The sequence below is a fragment of the Knufia obscura genome (genome assembly GCF_036327395.1).
Source record: "Knufia obscura strain CCFEE 5817 isolate CBS 148926 chromosome Unknown scaffold_4, whole genome shotgun sequence".
NCBI classification, from domain to species: domain Eukaryota; kingdom Fungi; phylum Ascomycota; class Eurotiomycetes; order Chaetothyriales; family Trichomeriaceae; genus Knufia; species Knufia obscura.
In genome coordinates, this window is record NW_027042690.1 from 818,487 (window position 1) to 835,911 (window position 17,425).

General features: G+C 51.6%; 11 protein-coding genes across 11 annotated transcripts; 4 read left to right on the forward strand and 7 right to left on the reverse strand.

Annotated features, from left to right (window-relative positions):
* Window positions 1-2,589, reverse strand: PMZ80_004243 (uncharacterized protein; the record flags this gene model as incomplete). The annotated part of the gene is made up of 1 exon (XM_064872668.1): window positions 1-2,589. The coding sequence occupies one exon, from the start codon at window positions 2,587-2,589 to the stop codon at window positions 1-3; it is 2,589 nt and encodes an 862-aa protein (XP_064731326.1).
* Window positions 2,590-3,008: 419 nt separating this feature from the next.
* PMZ80_004244 (uncharacterized protein) lies at window positions 3,009-4,190 on the reverse strand (the record flags this gene model as incomplete). The annotated part of the gene is made up of 1 exon (XM_064872669.1): window positions 3,009-4,190. One exon carries the CDS (start codon window positions 4,188-4,190, stop codon window positions 3,009-3,011), a length of 1,182 nt encoding a protein of 393 aa, XP_064731327.1.
* Window positions 4,191-4,842: 652 nt separating this feature from the next.
* On the reverse strand, window positions 4,843-6,066 carry PMZ80_004245 (uncharacterized protein; the record flags this gene model as incomplete). Its single annotated transcript, XM_064872670.1, has 1 exon — window positions 4,843-6,066. One exon carries the CDS (start codon window positions 6,064-6,066, stop codon window positions 4,843-4,845), a length of 1,224 nt encoding a protein of 407 aa, XP_064731328.1.
* A 420-nt stretch (window positions 6,067-6,486) lies between these two features.
* On the reverse strand, window positions 6,487-7,404 carry PMZ80_004246 (uncharacterized protein; the record flags this gene model as incomplete). The annotated part of the gene is made up of 1 exon (XM_064872671.1): window positions 6,487-7,404. The coding sequence occupies one exon, from the start codon at window positions 7,402-7,404 to the stop codon at window positions 6,487-6,489; it is 918 nt and encodes a 305-aa protein (XP_064731329.1).
* Window positions 7,405-8,489: 1,085 nt separating this feature from the next.
* Window positions 8,490-9,110, forward strand: PMZ80_004247 (uncharacterized protein; the record flags this gene model as incomplete). The annotated part of the gene is made up of 1 exon (XM_064872672.1): window positions 8,490-9,110. One exon carries the CDS (start codon window positions 8,490-8,492, stop codon window positions 9,108-9,110), a length of 621 nt encoding a protein of 206 aa, XP_064731330.1.
* Window positions 9,111-9,418: 308 nt separating this feature from the next.
* Window positions 9,419-10,471, forward strand: PMZ80_004248 (uncharacterized protein; the record flags this gene model as incomplete). Its single annotated transcript, XM_064872673.1, has 1 exon — window positions 9,419-10,471. One exon carries the CDS (start codon window positions 9,419-9,421, stop codon window positions 10,469-10,471), a length of 1,053 nt encoding a protein of 350 aa, XP_064731331.1.
* A 1,553-nt stretch (window positions 10,472-12,024) lies between these two features.
* PMZ80_004249 (uncharacterized protein) lies at window positions 12,025-12,708 on the forward strand (the record flags this gene model as incomplete). Its single annotated transcript, XM_064872674.1, has 1 exon — window positions 12,025-12,708. The coding sequence occupies one exon, from the start codon at window positions 12,025-12,027 to the stop codon at window positions 12,706-12,708; it is 684 nt and encodes a 227-aa protein (XP_064731332.1).
* A 645-nt stretch (window positions 12,709-13,353) lies between these two features.
* PMZ80_004250 (uncharacterized protein) lies at window positions 13,354-13,838 on the reverse strand (the record flags this gene model as incomplete). Its single annotated transcript, XM_064872675.1, has 2 exons — window positions 13,354-13,549; window positions 13,597-13,838. 2 exons carry the CDS (start codon window positions 13,836-13,838, stop codon window positions 13,354-13,356), a joined length of 438 nt encoding a protein of 145 aa, XP_064731333.1.
* Window positions 13,839-14,426: 588 nt separating this feature from the next.
* On the reverse strand, window positions 14,427-15,438 carry PMZ80_004251 (uncharacterized protein; the record flags this gene model as incomplete). Its single annotated transcript, XM_064872676.1, has 3 exons — window positions 14,427-14,566; window positions 14,621-15,297; window positions 15,347-15,438. 3 exons carry the CDS (start codon window positions 15,436-15,438, stop codon window positions 14,427-14,429), a joined length of 909 nt encoding a protein of 302 aa, XP_064731334.1.
* A 259-nt stretch (window positions 15,439-15,697) lies between these two features.
* PMZ80_004252 (uncharacterized protein) lies at window positions 15,698-16,403 on the forward strand (the record flags this gene model as incomplete). The annotated part of the gene is made up of 2 exons (XM_064872677.1): window positions 15,698-15,883; window positions 15,930-16,403. The coding sequence occupies 2 exons, from the start codon at window positions 15,698-15,700 to the stop codon at window positions 16,401-16,403; spliced, it is 660 nt and encodes a 219-aa protein (XP_064731335.1).
* Window positions 16,404-16,602: 199 nt separating this feature from the next.
* TPM2 (tropomyosin-2) lies at window positions 16,603-17,149 on the reverse strand (the record flags this gene model as incomplete). The annotated part of the gene is made up of 2 exons (XM_064872678.1): window positions 16,603-16,765; window positions 16,815-17,149. The coding sequence occupies 2 exons, from the start codon at window positions 17,147-17,149 to the stop codon at window positions 16,603-16,605; spliced, it is 498 nt and encodes a 165-aa protein (XP_064731336.1).
* Between the last annotated feature and the right edge of the window lie 276 nt (window positions 17,150-17,425).

A 17,425-nucleotide genomic window follows, 5' to 3' on the forward strand; every position in this document is an offset into this window, starting at 1 on the left:
CTAACCCATATCTGTATCGCTGACTGCACCCACAGCAACACTCCTCCCAAGTCCAGCTGCAGCTGGACCAGCCATCGTTACATCACCATCCTCATCCTCCATGTCGGCGTCACTGTCGTCATTGCTCCTCAGCAGATCCTCATCAATTTCAGCATTCAGACTCTTCCGAATCTCATGCTTCGGTTTTCGTGGTGTGTCACTAGTAATGCTGCTCGCCAATTGACCAGGCATGTCATCATGCCCGCCGGATACTGGTTGACCATAGACTGACACAGGATTTGCAGGATACGGAACAGCATGTCTTTGCTGTTCTCTTCGTTTGTTGTCGAGGAAAGCTTGTACGTCCTTGTCGCCACTCCATGTATACAGACGGCGTGATGTTCGTTCGAAGACACGTTTCCATGATTCTGCTTCTTCACCGTAGTCGTCTTCGAGACCGTCGATGGCAGTTGCACTTGCAGCGAGAAGCGGCCCACCCTCGCCATTGTCCTTCTTGAGAGGCGCTGAGTCAGTGCTATTCTCCGCGTTCAGAGATGGCAGCGGTCCGGACTTCTTGTTCGGCAGGATACCTCCTAGACCAGTGCCCCGATGTGGGATATTCGGCCGCAGACCTTGGAGCAAGGATATACCAAAGCTTGCCGAGTCATCTTCTTCACTGTCGTATGTTGCATCGAGCTGGGATATTCTGTACATTTCTCGGACGAGCCAGCTAGGTTCTGATCCCTCTCGCTTCTTCCGTTGCTCTTTCAGTGTAGCCTTACGCCTCTTGTTTACTAGCCAATCGACACGCCTCTGTTTGTGCTCTTCGAGTTCGCGCTGGTATCCGGTCCTTGCACGCGATTTTGAGGTAGAGACTGCGTTACCGTTCAGGACTGGTTGCTCGAACATGGGTTGGCGAGGGTGGGGATATTGGCTGAGGACTGGATGATGAATGCCACCAGGCGGCATAGGCTGTGGTGTGCCTCTAGTGGTGTCTGGCGTGCCTCTATCGCTTGCCAGGCCGAGCCTCGAGCGACCGGCACCTCTGACAGAGCCAGTTGCACCGATATCGCTCGCACGTATCTTACTTCGTGAAGGCGTATTCTTACCACGGACCCGCTTGTACCGACCTCGTCCAGGATGTGAGTCCATTGGCTCGAGCTCGTCCTCAAGGCTGTCTGCTTGCAACATAGAAGCAGATAAATGGCCCGGAGTGTCTGTAGGCGCAGGACTCCTCGTTGAGGGCATTGGACTTGCACGTGAATCGACATCACTACTGTCGAGGTCATCGCCAAGCTCTTTTGCTGTACGCTTCAGTCTCTTGACGCCCTTGTGTGTGATCTCTTTGCCTCCATTTGCTTCATTGAGAGCCTCCTCTTCAGCAAATTTGGCATTAAGCCTTTCTCTCTCTTTTGTCATTTTCTCGCCAAACTCAATCTCTTCTTGTGGATCGACATTCTCTGCGTCACCCTCTTCTTCCGTGATATGCTCGAAGTGCGGGACGAGGAGAGGTATGGTGTTCGGGTTACTGGGGTCTTCGCCATCTCGATACTCGCCGGGACCGAAGGGATTGTTCAACGCAGCCTCTTTCGTGAAATCAGACTCGAGATAATACCACATCAACCACAGGAAGGCTTGAGCCCGTGAATGACTAGTAATTGTAGACCGCATAGCCAGGTCGAAGAAATCAATCTTGTCAACGAAATGTGATTGAGAAACTTCGTTGGCGTGCTGGCTTAAGACAAAGATGCAGTTGACTGGGTTGCATCTCGGTATGGACGCTGCGCGTAGGTGAGGAAGGTCTCTTGGTTGCTCCTCATCCTCTGTGGCGCCCTTGAGGATACTCTTGAGTCTTGGGGCATCTTGCAAGGACTTGTAGTCCTTCTGTGTCGGGTATGCTTGTAGTGATGGGATAGGGTGGTACGTTCTAAGCTGCGCCCTCATTTCCGGGAAGAAATTGAGGGTTGTGTTCATCCTGCCGACATTGACCAACAGACAGATCATAGCCATGTTTAGTGCAGCTGACCTGTCGACCGAGAGTCTGTCTTTGAGCACTTTGGATGTTTTGGAGCTCCTAGCCATACTGTCGACATAGATATCTGCGAAAGTGCAATTCTTTTGCCCATCGCTGAGCCTGGTGAAGCATCTTGTCTCGTCGTGAACAACTTCATGCAGGAAGGCGTATTGTATTTCCTTGCGCCATAGTGGTACGCCATCTGGCTTCTTAATGTGCCTAACCTTACTGCCAGAGTAGACGGAGCCAACTGTGCCGTTCGCTGTCTTCCTCGTTCCAACAGCATTTCCCGTGGTCTTGATCTCAGGCTCGGCGCTGCCAGACTTTTTGCTTCTGACAGGAGTAGCCTCGTCTTCGGTCCCGTCTACCCCTTCATTGACAAAGACTGTCGTGCCCTTCTTCGGTCGTGGTCTCTTGACACTCGATCGAGGCCGCTTTGTGCCCTTAGTAGAGCTGGGTGTTGCAGTGCGGGCGGGCAAGTCTGAGGCGCTGGCAGTATCATCGATATCTGCAGGTGCCAGACGAGACGACTCGAGATCATGTCGTTCCTCGATTGTATCTCCATTACTCGATGGGGTTGGCTCGCGAGAGGCCATTGTGGTCGTGGCAGTAGTGGTGGTCAGCGTTGGTATTGGAAAGAATCCATGTGTGGTTAAGCAGATGCGAAAATATGAGAAAGTGGAATGCGAGACAATAAACACTATCTATTAACGTAGCCCGTGTCAAACATTTCTACTTTTGCTGCCTACTAGTGCCTACCAAACGAGTTGTGAGGATCCTAATTAGAGTACCAAGTACAGCCTGAGGATGTCGCGAAACAGGCGCGTCATAGCTTGCCCACAATGCTCCAACGCGCTCGTCTCCAACCACTTCCGGACATCTTTCAAGTCATTAACATACACATCTGCGACAAAGATGATTCAGGAGTTTCTCGATAGTAACTTTGGCGTTCGAAATTGCTATAACAAGGCAAATCTATGCAATACTCTCTCCGAAACTAAATGTGCTTCCCGACTCAGTTGCCACCACTCTCACCCTCAACAGCAGTATTCACCGGCACCCCATCCGCAGGCGGACTTGCCTCCTCCCCACTCGTTTCCTCCGCGATTGGCGTAATAACCCTAGCATGCTTCCTAAACATCTCTTCAACATGACTCGGCTGGCCAGTCGCTGATCGTTCCTCTTCAGTGCTAGGAGTAGCTGATTCCTCCGATGTACTTGCTTGTGCAGTCTCTACCTGCTCCTCACTCCTCTTAGACTCCTCTAATGTCTCCGACCGAGCTTGAACAGGCGGGCCAACAGCAGTGACACTATCCTCAGCGATATGAACAGGCTTGACGACGGGTGGTATCACGCTTCGTTTGTCAGCATCACCATCTTCTACGTCGCCATCGACAGGTGGCAGTGATGGTGTTGGTATAGCTCGACTCGTGACGCGAGAAACAGTTTTTGGCGCAAACGCAATCATACCCGTGTTCAGATGAACCGTCGAGATTGTGGTCGAGGTAGACGAAACGGTTGCGAAGTGGGATGGCTCGGTGACGCCTTCTGAGCCAGAGCCCGGCCATAGCTTTTGTGGAATGAGTCGTTGGACGTTCCAGTCCACGTTGATGTTGGGCTTGTACTTCTTCCAGTCAATATCCGGCTTGCTCATACGTGCAGGCCAGATATCGCCTGCGAACGTGCCTCCGAATGGATTCTTCAAGCCGTCGAGACTGAAGAGTGGCAGAGGTCCGCCGAAAACCCAGATACCGGAGAAGACAAGTGCGACCACGAGCAAGAACCAAGCAAAGACTTTGGTCTTCTTCCTGCTTCTATAGTCACCGCTGTGCTCTTTCGGTATGCCTGAGTTGAGCGAGAAGCTGCCTCTAGGGCTCTCAGGCGTCATTCGTCGCCAGTCCTGGTATGTTGGTTGGTAAGGATCATTCTGGCGTGTGATCAGCCCGGTGATCAGGCTGCTCTTCCTCCTACGGTGACTGTAGCTGTTGTTTGCGGTCGTGTATCGTGGGTTCTCATCGTAGGCTGCGGTTGAGGAGGTCCAGGAAGTTGGTGGATCATTCCATGCTGTCTGGATCGAAGATAGGATTGGAGTGGACGGGACAACTTCGTCTTCGGGGATGGGACCAGTCGCAGGAGAGGGCGAAATGGGTGTACGAGGGGAGTTGGGCTTCCCTGCGAAGGGGTTGCGGCGAAACATGGTGGGCGTCGGTCTCCTGTATCTCGCAGAATCTGCTGACTATGTTTAGATAGGCATGAGTCGCAAGCCGGAAGTTAATCAGTGTTGCTTCAGCGCTGGCTTACAGTCGCTTTGAAGCAGGCGTGAGCATCTACAACTTTGACGCTTTATCCGGAAAGGCGACAGGGTGATCCGTTCTTGATTCGGAGCAGCCCCTGGAGGAAATGCGAGGAATCGTCGTAGATGACATTCTCTGGGGTCGTTGGCGAGCAGTGACGGTAATGTTATGACGCTCTGTGGCAAGTGACAAACAAAGAATAGCATGACTGCGCGCGGAGTAGGACAAAGCAAAGTCGAAGCATCGTAATTGTAGGCATGCATGCATGTTCGCGAACAGCAAGGTTCATGTCTGATTCAAGGTTCATGTCTGATTCATAGACTGCGATAGCACGAGTCGCTTGTTCATTCAGGTGTACTGAAGGTCGTCAAGGACTAAGCCTGCCATATCTAGCGCCAAGCGTGACGTTCCTGCCAAAGATTGTCAAAGCTCAGATAGGAAGATGCCCAAGCTCTTGAGCTCCTTGGGCCTGCGTGCATTCGTGTACTGGGGAGGCCGCCCGCATTGTCCGCCGACTTCCTTCTCTTGATCCGCATCACACCATCATTTTCGCCCTCAATCTTCGATCACAATCACCTCACTAATCGGCGTAATCGGAAACGACACCCAATTCACGACCCTGTCCTCGTCTCTCTTCACTTCAGTCTCTGTTTCAACCATCGTTGCCGCAGCCTCAAGCTCGCGCATGAAATCACTGTCCTCCGTAGAACCTTGAGTAATCTCCTGAAGAGTCTCGTCTGTGGTGAACTCGTTCAATGTATCGGCAAGCGCATTTCGGAGGTTTTCGAAATCACCGCCATCGCCACCAAGCTGCGGCAAAGCTGGTGCATTCTCTTGAAACGTCGGAAACTGTTGTTGAGCTTGAGCCGCTCCATTCCACGGCTCATTGAGTGGTGGCGTAACGATGCTTCGAGCTCGAGAACCAGAAGTTCTAGCTGCAGCAACATTGTCCGTGATGGCAGTCTCTGGTATCTCCTCCTCGTCCTTGACTTTGTCGTCAGTGGCCCCCTGAACCTCTTCTCCTGCTTCCTCGACTGTATTGTTGCTATTGCCAAAGATAGAGTTGATCACGTTCCTCATATTCCCTAAGTTCGGCCTTGCATTACCAGATCGATTTCGCTGTGCAAGCGGGATATTGTCGTTCCACTCACTGTCCTCGTCGTCCGAGACAGTCATCGGCGCTGTTGCGGCGTAACCTGGGATTTGTTCCTCAGTGCCTGTCACAACTGGCGAAGCTTCTCGTCGTCGTTGTCGTCTTCCTTGCGACCTCGGTGCTCGACCGCCTCTAGATCGCTTGGATGGTCTGCCTCGCTTCTTTCGTGGTCGGCCTTCTGGTTCATCTGGCTGGATCGGGTTGTCGGGTTCGTCATCGACTGGCAAGCCATTCCTGATTCTCAACTTTCGCATCAGCTGTCTATATTGTGTTCGGCACCACCTTTTATCGCTGGAGTTCATATCTCTTGGCGCTCGACCACGACGGGCCCAGTATGGATGGAACATTCGAACTATAGTGAAGTTTGCGACACCACAGAACCTGACTTGTCCTGCGACCTTTGAGCGATTGAAATTCTCGTCGTAGACTTGAAGACGGTCATCCTCGCTGACCCAACCCCAAACCTTGCCACTGCGGAGACCATTTGGTGTATCATTCTGATGGTTCCAGCCAAGGACGACTCGCGACTTCTTGGTCATGGCGCCCTTCAAAATGGTTGGAATTTCAGGACCTATTTCTGGTCCGCCAGCGGCGTTCGTAGAGATAGTTGCTGCCAGGTCTGCCATGATTCGCACAAGCTTCCTTTCGTGGGGAGTGAGAGACACGTGCAATAGTACTTCACGCTGTGGTACTAAGATACGGTAGCGGGAGAAGTGTGTGGCTTCGAAATTGCGTGCCTTTATACTCCTTGACTTGGCTGAAATGAGGTTCAGGTGATCATGAAGGTCAAGCTGATATGAACCCTACTGAAGGTAAGGCTTGAGTGAAGGCGCAGAAGATTATGAGCCTTCGACGTTTCCACATCACCTGCAGTGCGCGATAGTTCTGGTGAACCCTTCGTTCAATTCAGTATCGGTCACTGATATCTGTTGAGTGGTAGAAGAGACCGAGGGCACTGTGCTCACCGTAAAAGCGAAATACGTTGCTGGTTGGCACGCCTGCATGCGTGCGCAGTCACTGTAAGCTGACGGACCTCTTCTGAGAATTCATGTCTTCTCGAAATCTGTGCCAGCACGCCTTGACTCGGGCAAGCTAGGTATACTCATGTCAGAGACACCAGCTTCGATCTCTTTGTCGCCAGGGCCCTCACGACCACGACTCTTCCCTCTGCTCTTGCTTCTTCGGTCGGCAGCACCAATCATCCTGGCATTGATTTCTAGCTCTGATGGTCTCGCCCGTCTGTTCGAAGGCCTGGGACTCAGGACCCTCTTTTCCACCTCTTGAACCTCAGTGATGTCCGGGTCGTTCATTCTAGAAGACTCGGCTCCACGATATTTCTTGCTCTTCCTTTTGTCGAAATCATTGTCAATTGTCTGCGCGGCATAGCCATATCCCTGCGTGGCTTCCATCATCTGATGTGGACCCCATAGGTCCGGTGTAGCGGATCTTCGCGGATCGGTCGCAGGACGTTTCTCAGGATCGTGGCCAAACCCGGAGGCTGCTGCGCGTTGCGCTTCGAGCTTGCGGTTATGGCGGCGCTTCCACCATACAGCGAACCATGCTAGCAGGCCAAGTCCAACAGCCAGAATGCCCAACATCATGACCCATTTCCAGTGCCCTTCTATCCACGATTGGTCCTCGTGGCGTTGGGTAGAAGACGTGCTTCCGGTGGACGTCGTGGTGGGTGTTGCAGTGGCCAGCACTGTGCCAGTTGTAGGAGTAAGGGTGCTTGTTGCTGCGGTGGGGAGCGCTGAGGTAGCAGTTTGAGTTGTAGGGTCTACGCCGTTTCTAACCTGGGCGCAGAAGTTGTTGTACCATGCTTGAAGCAACTGTCTGTCTGCTTGTAAGGTGCACTCTTGCAAGCATACAGTATCTGAGTTCGAGGCGAATGGCGTCAGGAATGCCGTGTTGCAGAAGCACTGATCATAGACCAATTGGCTCGACTGCGGTTGATTCGGTGGCATGCATACATCCTGTGCTTGACGCAACGTCGTACAGCTCAAGGCGCAGCCTGGAAACGTGGCTGACGATGAGCTCGGTATAATAATGCCTTCTTGCGCCATCTCTTCAATGAAATATCCCAGAGTCGACCGCGTAGGAGAATGCGCTCAGCGCAAATGTGGCTAGCTTGATGTTGTGGTAGCTCTGCTGTAGGTCAATTGAAACGAAGGAATGAACACCCAAGGTGAACGGGACTGATGGATAGAGCAAACAGCTCAGCTCAGCTCAGCAGAGCATTGAACTGCGATGGAAGAGCAGCATAGAGAACGACTTTGGCGCTCTGGGACTTCACGAAGAGTCTTCCCGCAGCCGACGAGCCAGCGATTTGACTGGGGAACCCCAGCATACTGGAGTGAAGACTTGACCTTAGTGCAGGGTCAAGAGCGAAGGTTGCAGCGAGACACGGCCCTCACCGGGGTATGGAGACGACGGTGCCGTCGTGTATGCAATTTGACTGGTCACGCTGCCACACCTCAGTGCTTTTTCCTGTACCCCTATCCACCCTGCGTCTAGCCTCGGCCAAGTCCATGCTTCGCTTCCATCGTGGAGTGCGTCAAATGATGTGCCATGGTTGATTTAGGTAAAGACGAAAGAGCAGGGCTGTCAACAGCATTTGACCTGTACAGTCAAATGAGAAGATGACATTATTGAATGATCACGCGCAAATTGCTCTGCTTCAACTAGAGCCAACAGCTTTGTTAAGAAAAGGTTGACGATCGAGAAGCAGGCGACGCTACCGATGATCGGCGCCACCTGCTAGTGCTTTGAATCCTTATCAACCAATGGTCTCGTCCCCCATCTCCATCGTTCTCGATCATTGTTCCCCAAAGTCTATCCGCTGTCACCAGCGAGGCAGCTGCAACCGCAACGCATCCGAGACACGCATTATTGAAGCGCTGCCCGGAGCAATTTCATGATTCCTGAGACGGGATGCTTGGAAGCTGGTGAAGTTGCACATCAAGAACATCTGCCAAAATATCACTATATCGCAGCATGAAACTATATGCGCAGGTACCCGTACTCTAGTGCCGAAGCGGACATGACAAGCATGGCAAGCATGACACAGAAGTCATCTGCCTTGAACAAGCTGTGGCATGGTCTCCAAGGCACATGGCAGCTCAAGCGTAAGTTACACAGCATGAACGCTAGCGAACCATCAGGCACCTGCACCGGTATCGCAACATTCACATCTCGACAACCGGCGGTGTTCCTCGATGGTGACGACAAGCTTCAGACTGCTTCGAAGGAGATGCTCTACTCTGAACAAGGAGAATTCGAGATGACGAGCGCTGGCAGTGCGACAAACCTGCCTAAATTCTCCTTCTCACGGAAGTATGTCTGGAGACTACAAGACGAGAAGTCAGCAACCCCGGAGATCAGCGTTTGGTTTGTGAAGCCAGGCTCTGAGCAGATCGACTACCTTTTCCACAAGTTCTTGGTGCAGGACGTCACCGCCGATAAGAAGCTGGACCAGCCATCCACCATAGTGCAATGCAGTGGTGGGCACCTTTGTGTTGAGGACTACTACAGTAGCACATACACGTTTCAGCTTTGCGAAAGCTCAGCCTGCAGTTCAGACAACTTCCTTCTTGCTTGCTGGAATATGCTTCATGAGGTGCGTGGGCCAAAGAAGGACCAGATCATCGAGACAGAGTTCGTGCCGACTTGATACAGCGAAATGAGCGCTTGTTTACGCTCGCAAAAGATGCCCGCGGTCCAAAACAAATGGGTGAAGAATGCATGATATGCTCCTCGTTGCTGAACGCAGTTGTTGAAGTGTCTACCCACATATTGTGCGATGCCGATGTTTCGCCATACAGAAAAACCACCGGTAGCCACACATATCTCAAGCCGGCGGTCAATTCCGCTTTTAATTCGAGGACAGCTTATGGGTCCGCATTGACAGATATACATATATCAAGAGCATATTCATAGCGAGTCATCGAAGTTACCCAGCAGAACACACAACCTGGCAACATGGCAGAAATCAAGCTCCCGGACACTTTCGCTGCCATTCCTCGACACGCATTGACCTTCGGTCCCTCACCCATACAATATCTCCCTCGCATAACAAAAGCACTTGGAGATGAGGTCAAAGTCTACGCCAAACGTGATGATTGCAATTCAGGTATAGCTTACGGTGGTAACAAGACACGCAAGCTCGAATATCTAGTGCCTGATGCTCTGACGCAAGGTTGCGACACCCTCATTTCCATTGGTGGCTACCAGTCGAACCATACCAGACAAGTTGCAGGTGTGGCTGCCAGCATCGGTCTCAATTGCAGACTGGTGCAAGAAAACTGGGTGCCCGACCACGATAACAATGCAGGATATGACAAGGTTGGCAACATTCAGCTCTCACGTCTGATGGGCGCTGATGTACGACTTGATGCATCTGGATTCGGGATCGAGCACAAATCTACACTTGCGCAGGCGAAGCAAGAAGTCATCGATGCTGGTGGAAAGCCATACTACATTCCAGCTGGTGCATCAGATCATCCGTTGGGTGGTCTGGGATTTGCTAGGTGGGCATGTGAGGTTCGCCAGCAGGAGAAAGAAATGAACGTGTTCTTCGACACCGTCATCGTCTGTGCTGTCACGGGTAGCACTTTCGCTGGTATGATTGCTGGCTTCAAGTTGCTCGAGAAGCTCGATCTCTCGCCTCCTCGCAAGGTGATTGGCATTGATGCCTCAGCTAAGCCTGCAGAGACACGCGCTCAAGTTCTGAGGATTGCTAAGTTCACAGCTGCAAAGATTGGCCTCAAGCAGGATGATATCACAGATGCAGACGTGATCCTGGATGAGCGATACCACGGTGGCATCTATGGCGTTGCTGACCAGCGAACAGCTGATGCTATCCGATGGGGCGCTAGGACAGAAGGCTTCATCACTGACCCAGTGTACGAAGGCAAGAGTTTGGCAGGTATGATGGAAATGATACGAAATGGAGAAATCAAGCCAGGAGGCAACGTGCTTTATGCTCATCTTGGAGGTCAACTTGCGCTCAATGCCTACCAGGATCTGCAGTAGCGCGGTGACAGATATTCAGGCGACTTATGTTCCTGGGTCCACAATTCATACCCATCCTTGCTCAGTAAGCTCAGACTCGATCAACCACCACTGATCCTAGATGCACTGCTCTAGTAGCGCCTCATGCCTCACAATTCCTGGCGAGCCCACGAAGATACTCCTTTTCGGCCTTCTTCAGCACTTCGTCCTTGAAGCATTCGATCAGCGCGTGAATACATTCCTCCATGCGACGCATGCTGCCGAGCCGTCCGGCATGGGATGGGGCACGCCCTTGCTGGTAGCACACCCAACCAGATCGTGCTCGGATCTCTGCTCACGACGCTTCTAATGTTAAAGGCTGTCCCATAAATTGCGCTTATGAGGTGTACCTGCTTGTGCATCGACAGTCTGCGTCGACATATCCGGTTTCACAAACGACTGCGCAGTGTCCCGAGGACCGCGTATCATCCGCCCTTCTCGAGCCAATCTTCTTGACCTGAATGTCCCCTACTTTGTTCTCTGAAACCTCCGTTGAAACTTCTGCGGCACCTTTCCCCGTATCGACGTCCCGCTTCCCAAAAGCATCTTGCCGCAACGCCAAGAGTGAAGGCGGAACCGGCAGGCCATGGCCTGGATACAGCGGTCCAGGGAGGGTTCTGTCGTTGAGGTCCGCACCATATGCCATTCGTTGTTCTTGTGTTTCTCTCGATACTGGGGCTGATAGCCCAGCCGCGGCACTAATCGCTGTGATGGTGAGTGAGAGCCTCATATTGTCTATGGTTCGAAAGTCTTAGCTGATATTGGTAGTAATTGAGTCACCCGTACACCTCGAACTTCATCACATTCAAGCTAAGAATTGAATCGAGAGAACTGGCGGCTTAAGATATTTGAGAGCAGATCAGAACTTTGCGCTGGTTCTCATGGTTGCCTGTGCGAACCATTGTATGCAGAACTTACTAGCCAGTACCGCTACTTCACCCATTTACCAATGATGGCGACCGAACACCACTACCAGATTGCATTCGATCCGGCGCTGAACATACTCTTCCACGTTACAGCCGGAGGGTCTACTGCACCCATGACTTGCAACAGTCCTCAATGCTGTGAGCACATCTTCACCCGTCCAATCACATTTCGTCAGCCCAAGTATGCGGCATACGCCTCAATGAAGCAGTCTTCGAAGCAAGATATTACACATGACCATGTTGCCGGCCTAGACAGTCCTCCAAAATGTTCGCAGCGGGAGGCAAACCAAGGTTCAAATTGGTCACCGCAAGACAAAGAAAGGGCCGACAGTCTCAAATTACCATGTTTCCGCTGAAGCACAATGAACTCCGCGATACTCACAATGCTGGAACCCAGCCTTGTTCTAACATCTACAGTACATTGCCCACACCAAGCCAAGACACCAGGAACAATGCCTCCTTTGTGGTCACGTACGTGCTAATGGTACTAATATCTACTCGCACCTACAAGCCCATGGCCACCCCGCCGTCACAATAACACTACTGACACACTGAGACCAAACGAACTCAACTCAAAGCAATTCAATTCAATTCAAACACAAATTCCCCATGGGCAACTCAACCTCCACCAACCCCCGCGCAAGCGGCCGAACCCACGAGTACCCATACGAAAGCTCCGGCTCCCGCATGCGAAGAATAGACTACGGCCGCATGGAACATGACATCGGGTACGCTACCAGTAAACCACGGTCTACCTCCCATTCCCACAGTCGCACAAAAAGATCCAACTCAACCAAAGACCACACCCATACCAAATACGCCCATTCTAACGACCTCTTCACCCGTGATCCATTACCACCCATCCACCAGCCCGTAAGATCCGCTAACCCATATGGTCATCCAGTCAAGGGCTATCCTCGGTCCTCGTCTCGATATGAGCCTGAACGGCCATCGAAACCACGTACACGGTCGATCTCTCGCGCAGGATCCATCAGGAGTCCCGCAACGATAAACCCAGCAGAGTACTACGCAGACTGTATCGGCCGTGGAAACCCCTACAGCATGAGCATGAGTATGAGCGTCCACGACCCAGCACGACGTAGATCAGGTTCAGCACCCCACGATCGAGCAGGGGTGCGGAAATGCAACGTCGCGGATTCATCTAATGCAAAAGTGGGATCGAAGGCGAGGAAAGCGTCACGCACTGAGTCGGCTTGGACGTATGACTGGCCGAGTATGAGCATGAGTGTGATTTCGAGATCCGGTTCAAGGGGTGGGAGTAGGAGGTACTAAGCATCGATGATGAATGGATGGGATGTAGAAGTCAAGGCGCGCATGACACGACGTAACGGCTTGATTTACCCAAGCACATCATCTAGATGAGACGCGGTTCCCAATCATACATTAAATTGTGCTTCAAACTACTGCATCACTGCTTCTTTCTCCAAACCCACAATAGCCATAATTTTCCTTATGCCAGTCCTTCCCACAAGGCACCGCGCTGAATCTCTGTATATCAACCTAGTCGTAGGTAATTGAAGTCGCTCTAGCACATATAGCAATGTAGAGTCCCATCAAAACTTCGCAAGACGAATAGGCGCAATTCAAGACCAAATTCAAGTTCATCAATCGATGTTTGTTTTCTGTTCCTGCCAATAGTTCCCCCGGATGGTGAAGTGCCCCTTAGCATTCACTCGAATGCATGCAGTCGCATCCAGCTCTGACTTTACATATCAACTCAGACAGATCAGTTCCTCACTCCTCCCATTGATACTTTAAGCCCCAAAATCAGCCTCCCTCCATCGCCGCAACATCCGCAACAGATCTACCTCATCGTGCCGGCGCATTCACATCCCCCTTACACCCCCCTCTCGCTTCCTTAAAACACCACTCAATCCACTCTCACATAACCCCCCAAAACCCTTCAATTCAATCTCACTACCTACCAAGCGGCCTCAAGGCCTCAATCTCCTCCTCCGCCATCCCCAAACCCTCCAAAATCTCCTCATTCAAAAACGGCACCAACTCATACACCCTCCCCCACGCCCCCTCAATCCTGCTCACAGCATGAACCTCATATTCCGGGAGCCCGAACCCCAGTCCCCGCAACACATCCACATCCTCCGTCGCATTCCTGTGCGTCAGCACAGCGTCTATCTGAGACGGCTTTAGCCCCAGAACCTCGTATTCGACCTTATGTAGGTCCTGCAGGGCTTTGCCGATTTCGAGCTCGGCGTGCTTGATGTGGGCGATGGCGGTGGTGAGACTTGTGGGGTGGGGGAGGTTGTGTTTTGGGCGCTGGGGGCTGGGGCTGGGCTTGGGTGGGAGAGGGTCTGGTTGGTTGGCGCTGGAGTCGAGGCAGCGAGCGCCAAGGGGGCGGAGAGGAGGAGGAGGGAGGTTCCGATGACGGCTTGGAGCTTCATGGTGGCTGGCTGTCTGGCTGGCTTTTCAGGTTGTTGTAAGGTTCTGATTGATAGGGTGAGTATTGTGATTGGTATGTGAGATTAATGTGAGGTTGTGCGTTAGTGTCAGTTGATAGTGAGAATGAGAAGTGAAGAAGGATGGAAGAAGAAAGGGTACGGTGAGAAGGACAGAGCTTTAAGTACTAGAAGATAATTGTGTGTGATAGACATTGGTACTGCCAAGTCGATGAGCATGATTCCGGAGTGGATGTGACTATACCATGGGGGCCAGATCAGCTGCCAGATTGTCGATACCATTAGCCTTGTTGAGCATATTGCGATATTTCTGCTGACAACCTAATTCGATAGACTCGCAACGGCGCTGCAGTAGCTGAGACAGATACAGGCGCGGTTCGAACAATATTCCTAGCAAAAGAAGGCGCTGGGGAGGGCATAGACATGGACGCTGCTCCCACTGGCAGAGTGGACGTCCCATGTGGATCTGTCAAAACATGGTAGATACTGCGCATGTTTCCTGTGGAGCTGCTGTTCATAACAATGCTGGTACAAGTATTCTGTTAACGCTCGATGACCCGAATTCCTCGCACGCTATTGCTGCTTTTTCGCAGCTAATTGGCCCTGATCTTTATCAAATGCGCCATAAGTGACTTGCAGGCTCGATAGAGCGGAAACGCCAACGTAGAGGATGGAGAGGAGGATCAAAGAGACAAAACCGCCCATGAAGATACCTGCTCAATCAATTAGCTCTGAACATTCCTAGAAGCAGCAAGTGAGGAATATACCTGGGCTCAAGAACTGATACTTGTCAAACAACGGACCATCAACCACAGTCTGATTAGTGGTATTGCCATCCTGCCTTTTAGCCAGACTTCTTCTCAGCTCTCCATTGTGCATGACATCGGCCAATGGTAGCTCTGCTTGATATTCTCGACTCTCTGAAGCTGGAACGGTGTTCTTCTGAGCATGAACAGAAGTCGTAGTGTAGATGAGAGTATAATCGCCATTCTTGAAGTATGTATCAATCATGGTCGACACGTAAGTATCGTGCTGTAGCATGATCACATGTCGCTCTTCTGGGGAGAGACCTTCGCTGAGAGCTGGCAGCTCGGTGTAGAAGACCTTCTCATTGGTGTTTCCTTTGACCTCGGGGATCATCGTGCTTGGTGTATCGATGGTCTGTATCGAGCGCGAGCAGCCCTTTGCAAGGTTCCCGAGGAGGGCTGAGGTATCAATTGTGTCCACAACGTCCCGGACTTGTATGCTCGTCTGGTCGGCGTCTGTTGTGCTCAATTGATCATGCAACAAGGGGGTATTCCGGGGACTCGAGAAGTCGTCTGCTGAGACACCTGGTTGTGATACGACGAGATAGTTCTTGGTGGGACATGATTTGAGAGAGTCGAGCAATGTAGATTCTATTGTGGATGCCGAGGCGACGACTGGTATCGAGCCGATCTTCAAGCTGAGCAAATGGTTAGCTGGTAGTTCGAACGTGGACAGGGCGAGAAGACTTGCCTGGATGTTGAGTAGACAAAGAGAGGCGACGAGTTCTCGTAGCCATATGCACAGCTGACTGCGAGCGCCAGGGCGCTGAGAAGGGCATTATACATGTTTGCGCTGTTCTGGGGAGGACGGAGGGCTGACACTGTTGAATTGATCTATGCCTGCCAAAGCAGATGGGCGAGGATGATGTCGTCCACTTGCAGCGACCTTTGATAGCCGCAGATCAGCCACTTCCGCAGCTGCAGCACATGCCTACCAGAAGTTTGTTCAGTTTGCACAAGACTTTTGGTATGGGCCGTGTCTTTTCGCGAGAGCAAGATTGTAACCCCAAGCAAAAACTTGGAATATCCTAAGTCAAGATGGGTCGCCCAGCAATGAAAAAGCGAAAATTGAACCAGTCAGCGACAGAGGAAGTCGTATTCGACCCTTCCGCAAGGCAAGAATATCTGACTGGATTCCACAAGAGGAAGGTACAAAGGACGAAAGCCGCACAGGAAGCTGCGGTCCAAAGAGCACGGCAGGAGCGAGTCGAGGATCGCAAAAAGGTGAGCAAATATAGAACACAACCGTGAACCCGGCTAACGTGAACAGCTTCGTGAAGAGCGAAAAGCAGACCTTGAAAGACATGTGAAAGAGGTTAATGCTTTATTGCCCGGCAGAAGTCTGGCGCCTGAAGCAGAAGACAGTGACGAGAAAGACGAAGAGGCAGACGAGTGGAATGGCATTGGAGAAGTCGTACCTGAGGCTATAGACCATGAAGCAGAGTATATTGACGAAGACAAGTACACCACAGTGACGGTAGAAGAGATTGACGTCTCGAGAGACGGCATATCTAGGCTGCGAGGTAGCGACGACGAAGAGGAGGACCAGAGAGAGGCAGCAGATTCTAGAGAGCCCGTACAGCTGTCGAATACAAAGAAGCCTCCGGGTAAGAGAGACAAGGATAGAAAACCCAAGAAGAAGAAGAAAACCTTCAGGTATGAGAGTCCGGCCGAGCGTAAGATGAACAGACTGAAGGTAAGGGCAAAGAACAGTAAAGCAGCTCAAGCAAGAAGAGGTGATTGAAATGCTTGCCCATCCTAAGTCACTATTGCATGCTTCTGGTACCGCCGACTTTAGTAAAAATTGTCGTCTATTCATCGCTTGGTCGTGGTGTCTTCAGCTTTGATGCCAGGCTTGCAAATGCTTGTCCCAAACAACTGTTGCTCCCACATGCTGGCTGCTGGCTCTCCAATACACTCGCTGATGGTATTGGTGGATATGTCTAGATGTTGCCCATGCTGTGCTCCAGTTCGTTCAACTCCTTCTGCAACTCGGCGTGCTTCTTGGACATTTCCTCGTATTTGGCTTCCCATTCGTCTCTTGACTGCTCGAGTGCTTGGACTTTGCGTTCGTAGTGACCAGACTTGACATCTGTCTGTCTGAGTCTGTGGCAGCTGTTAGTATTGTTTGGACAAACAGCGTTGCAGCACTTACTTCTCTGTTGTCTCTTTCAGAGTCTTATCGGCATTCTCGGCCTCCTCTTCAAGCACCTGTAAGCGTCTTTGCAGAGCTTCGGATTGTTGCCCGGACTGAGCCCCCTCGGCGACGGCAGATTTGGCGTCCTTGAGTTGACCCTCGAGCTTCTCAACCTCACCTTCTAGCAGTTGGTTTCGGTGAGACAGAGATGTGATCTCTTGCTCCTTGGCCAGGTTCTCTTGCTCCAGCGTCTTGACCTTGGTCTTCAGTTCTTCGTATTTGGCAGCATTATCGTCGGCCTCCAAGCGGAGCGCCTGCATTTTCTGGGCAATACTGTTAGCGACTGACGGCATGGTTGCGGTTTGTCGAGGTGTTCAGAAGAGAGTCCTTTGTTGATTAGGTATGGTGGGAGAGGTCGGGTGTGGTAGGGTTGTGCTGAAAGTCGTGCGCATTTTGTAAGGAACATGGCAAGTGACATGTGGTTGCTATTTGCATGTTTGGAAGGTGCAAATCATAAATGCTTTTCACTCGTTGGTGAAGGAAAGTGCACATGGTAAGCAGACTGATTACTTACTTCCTTAATTCGATCCATGGTGGGCTGCCGCTTTCAGTCAGATAAAGGAGGAAGG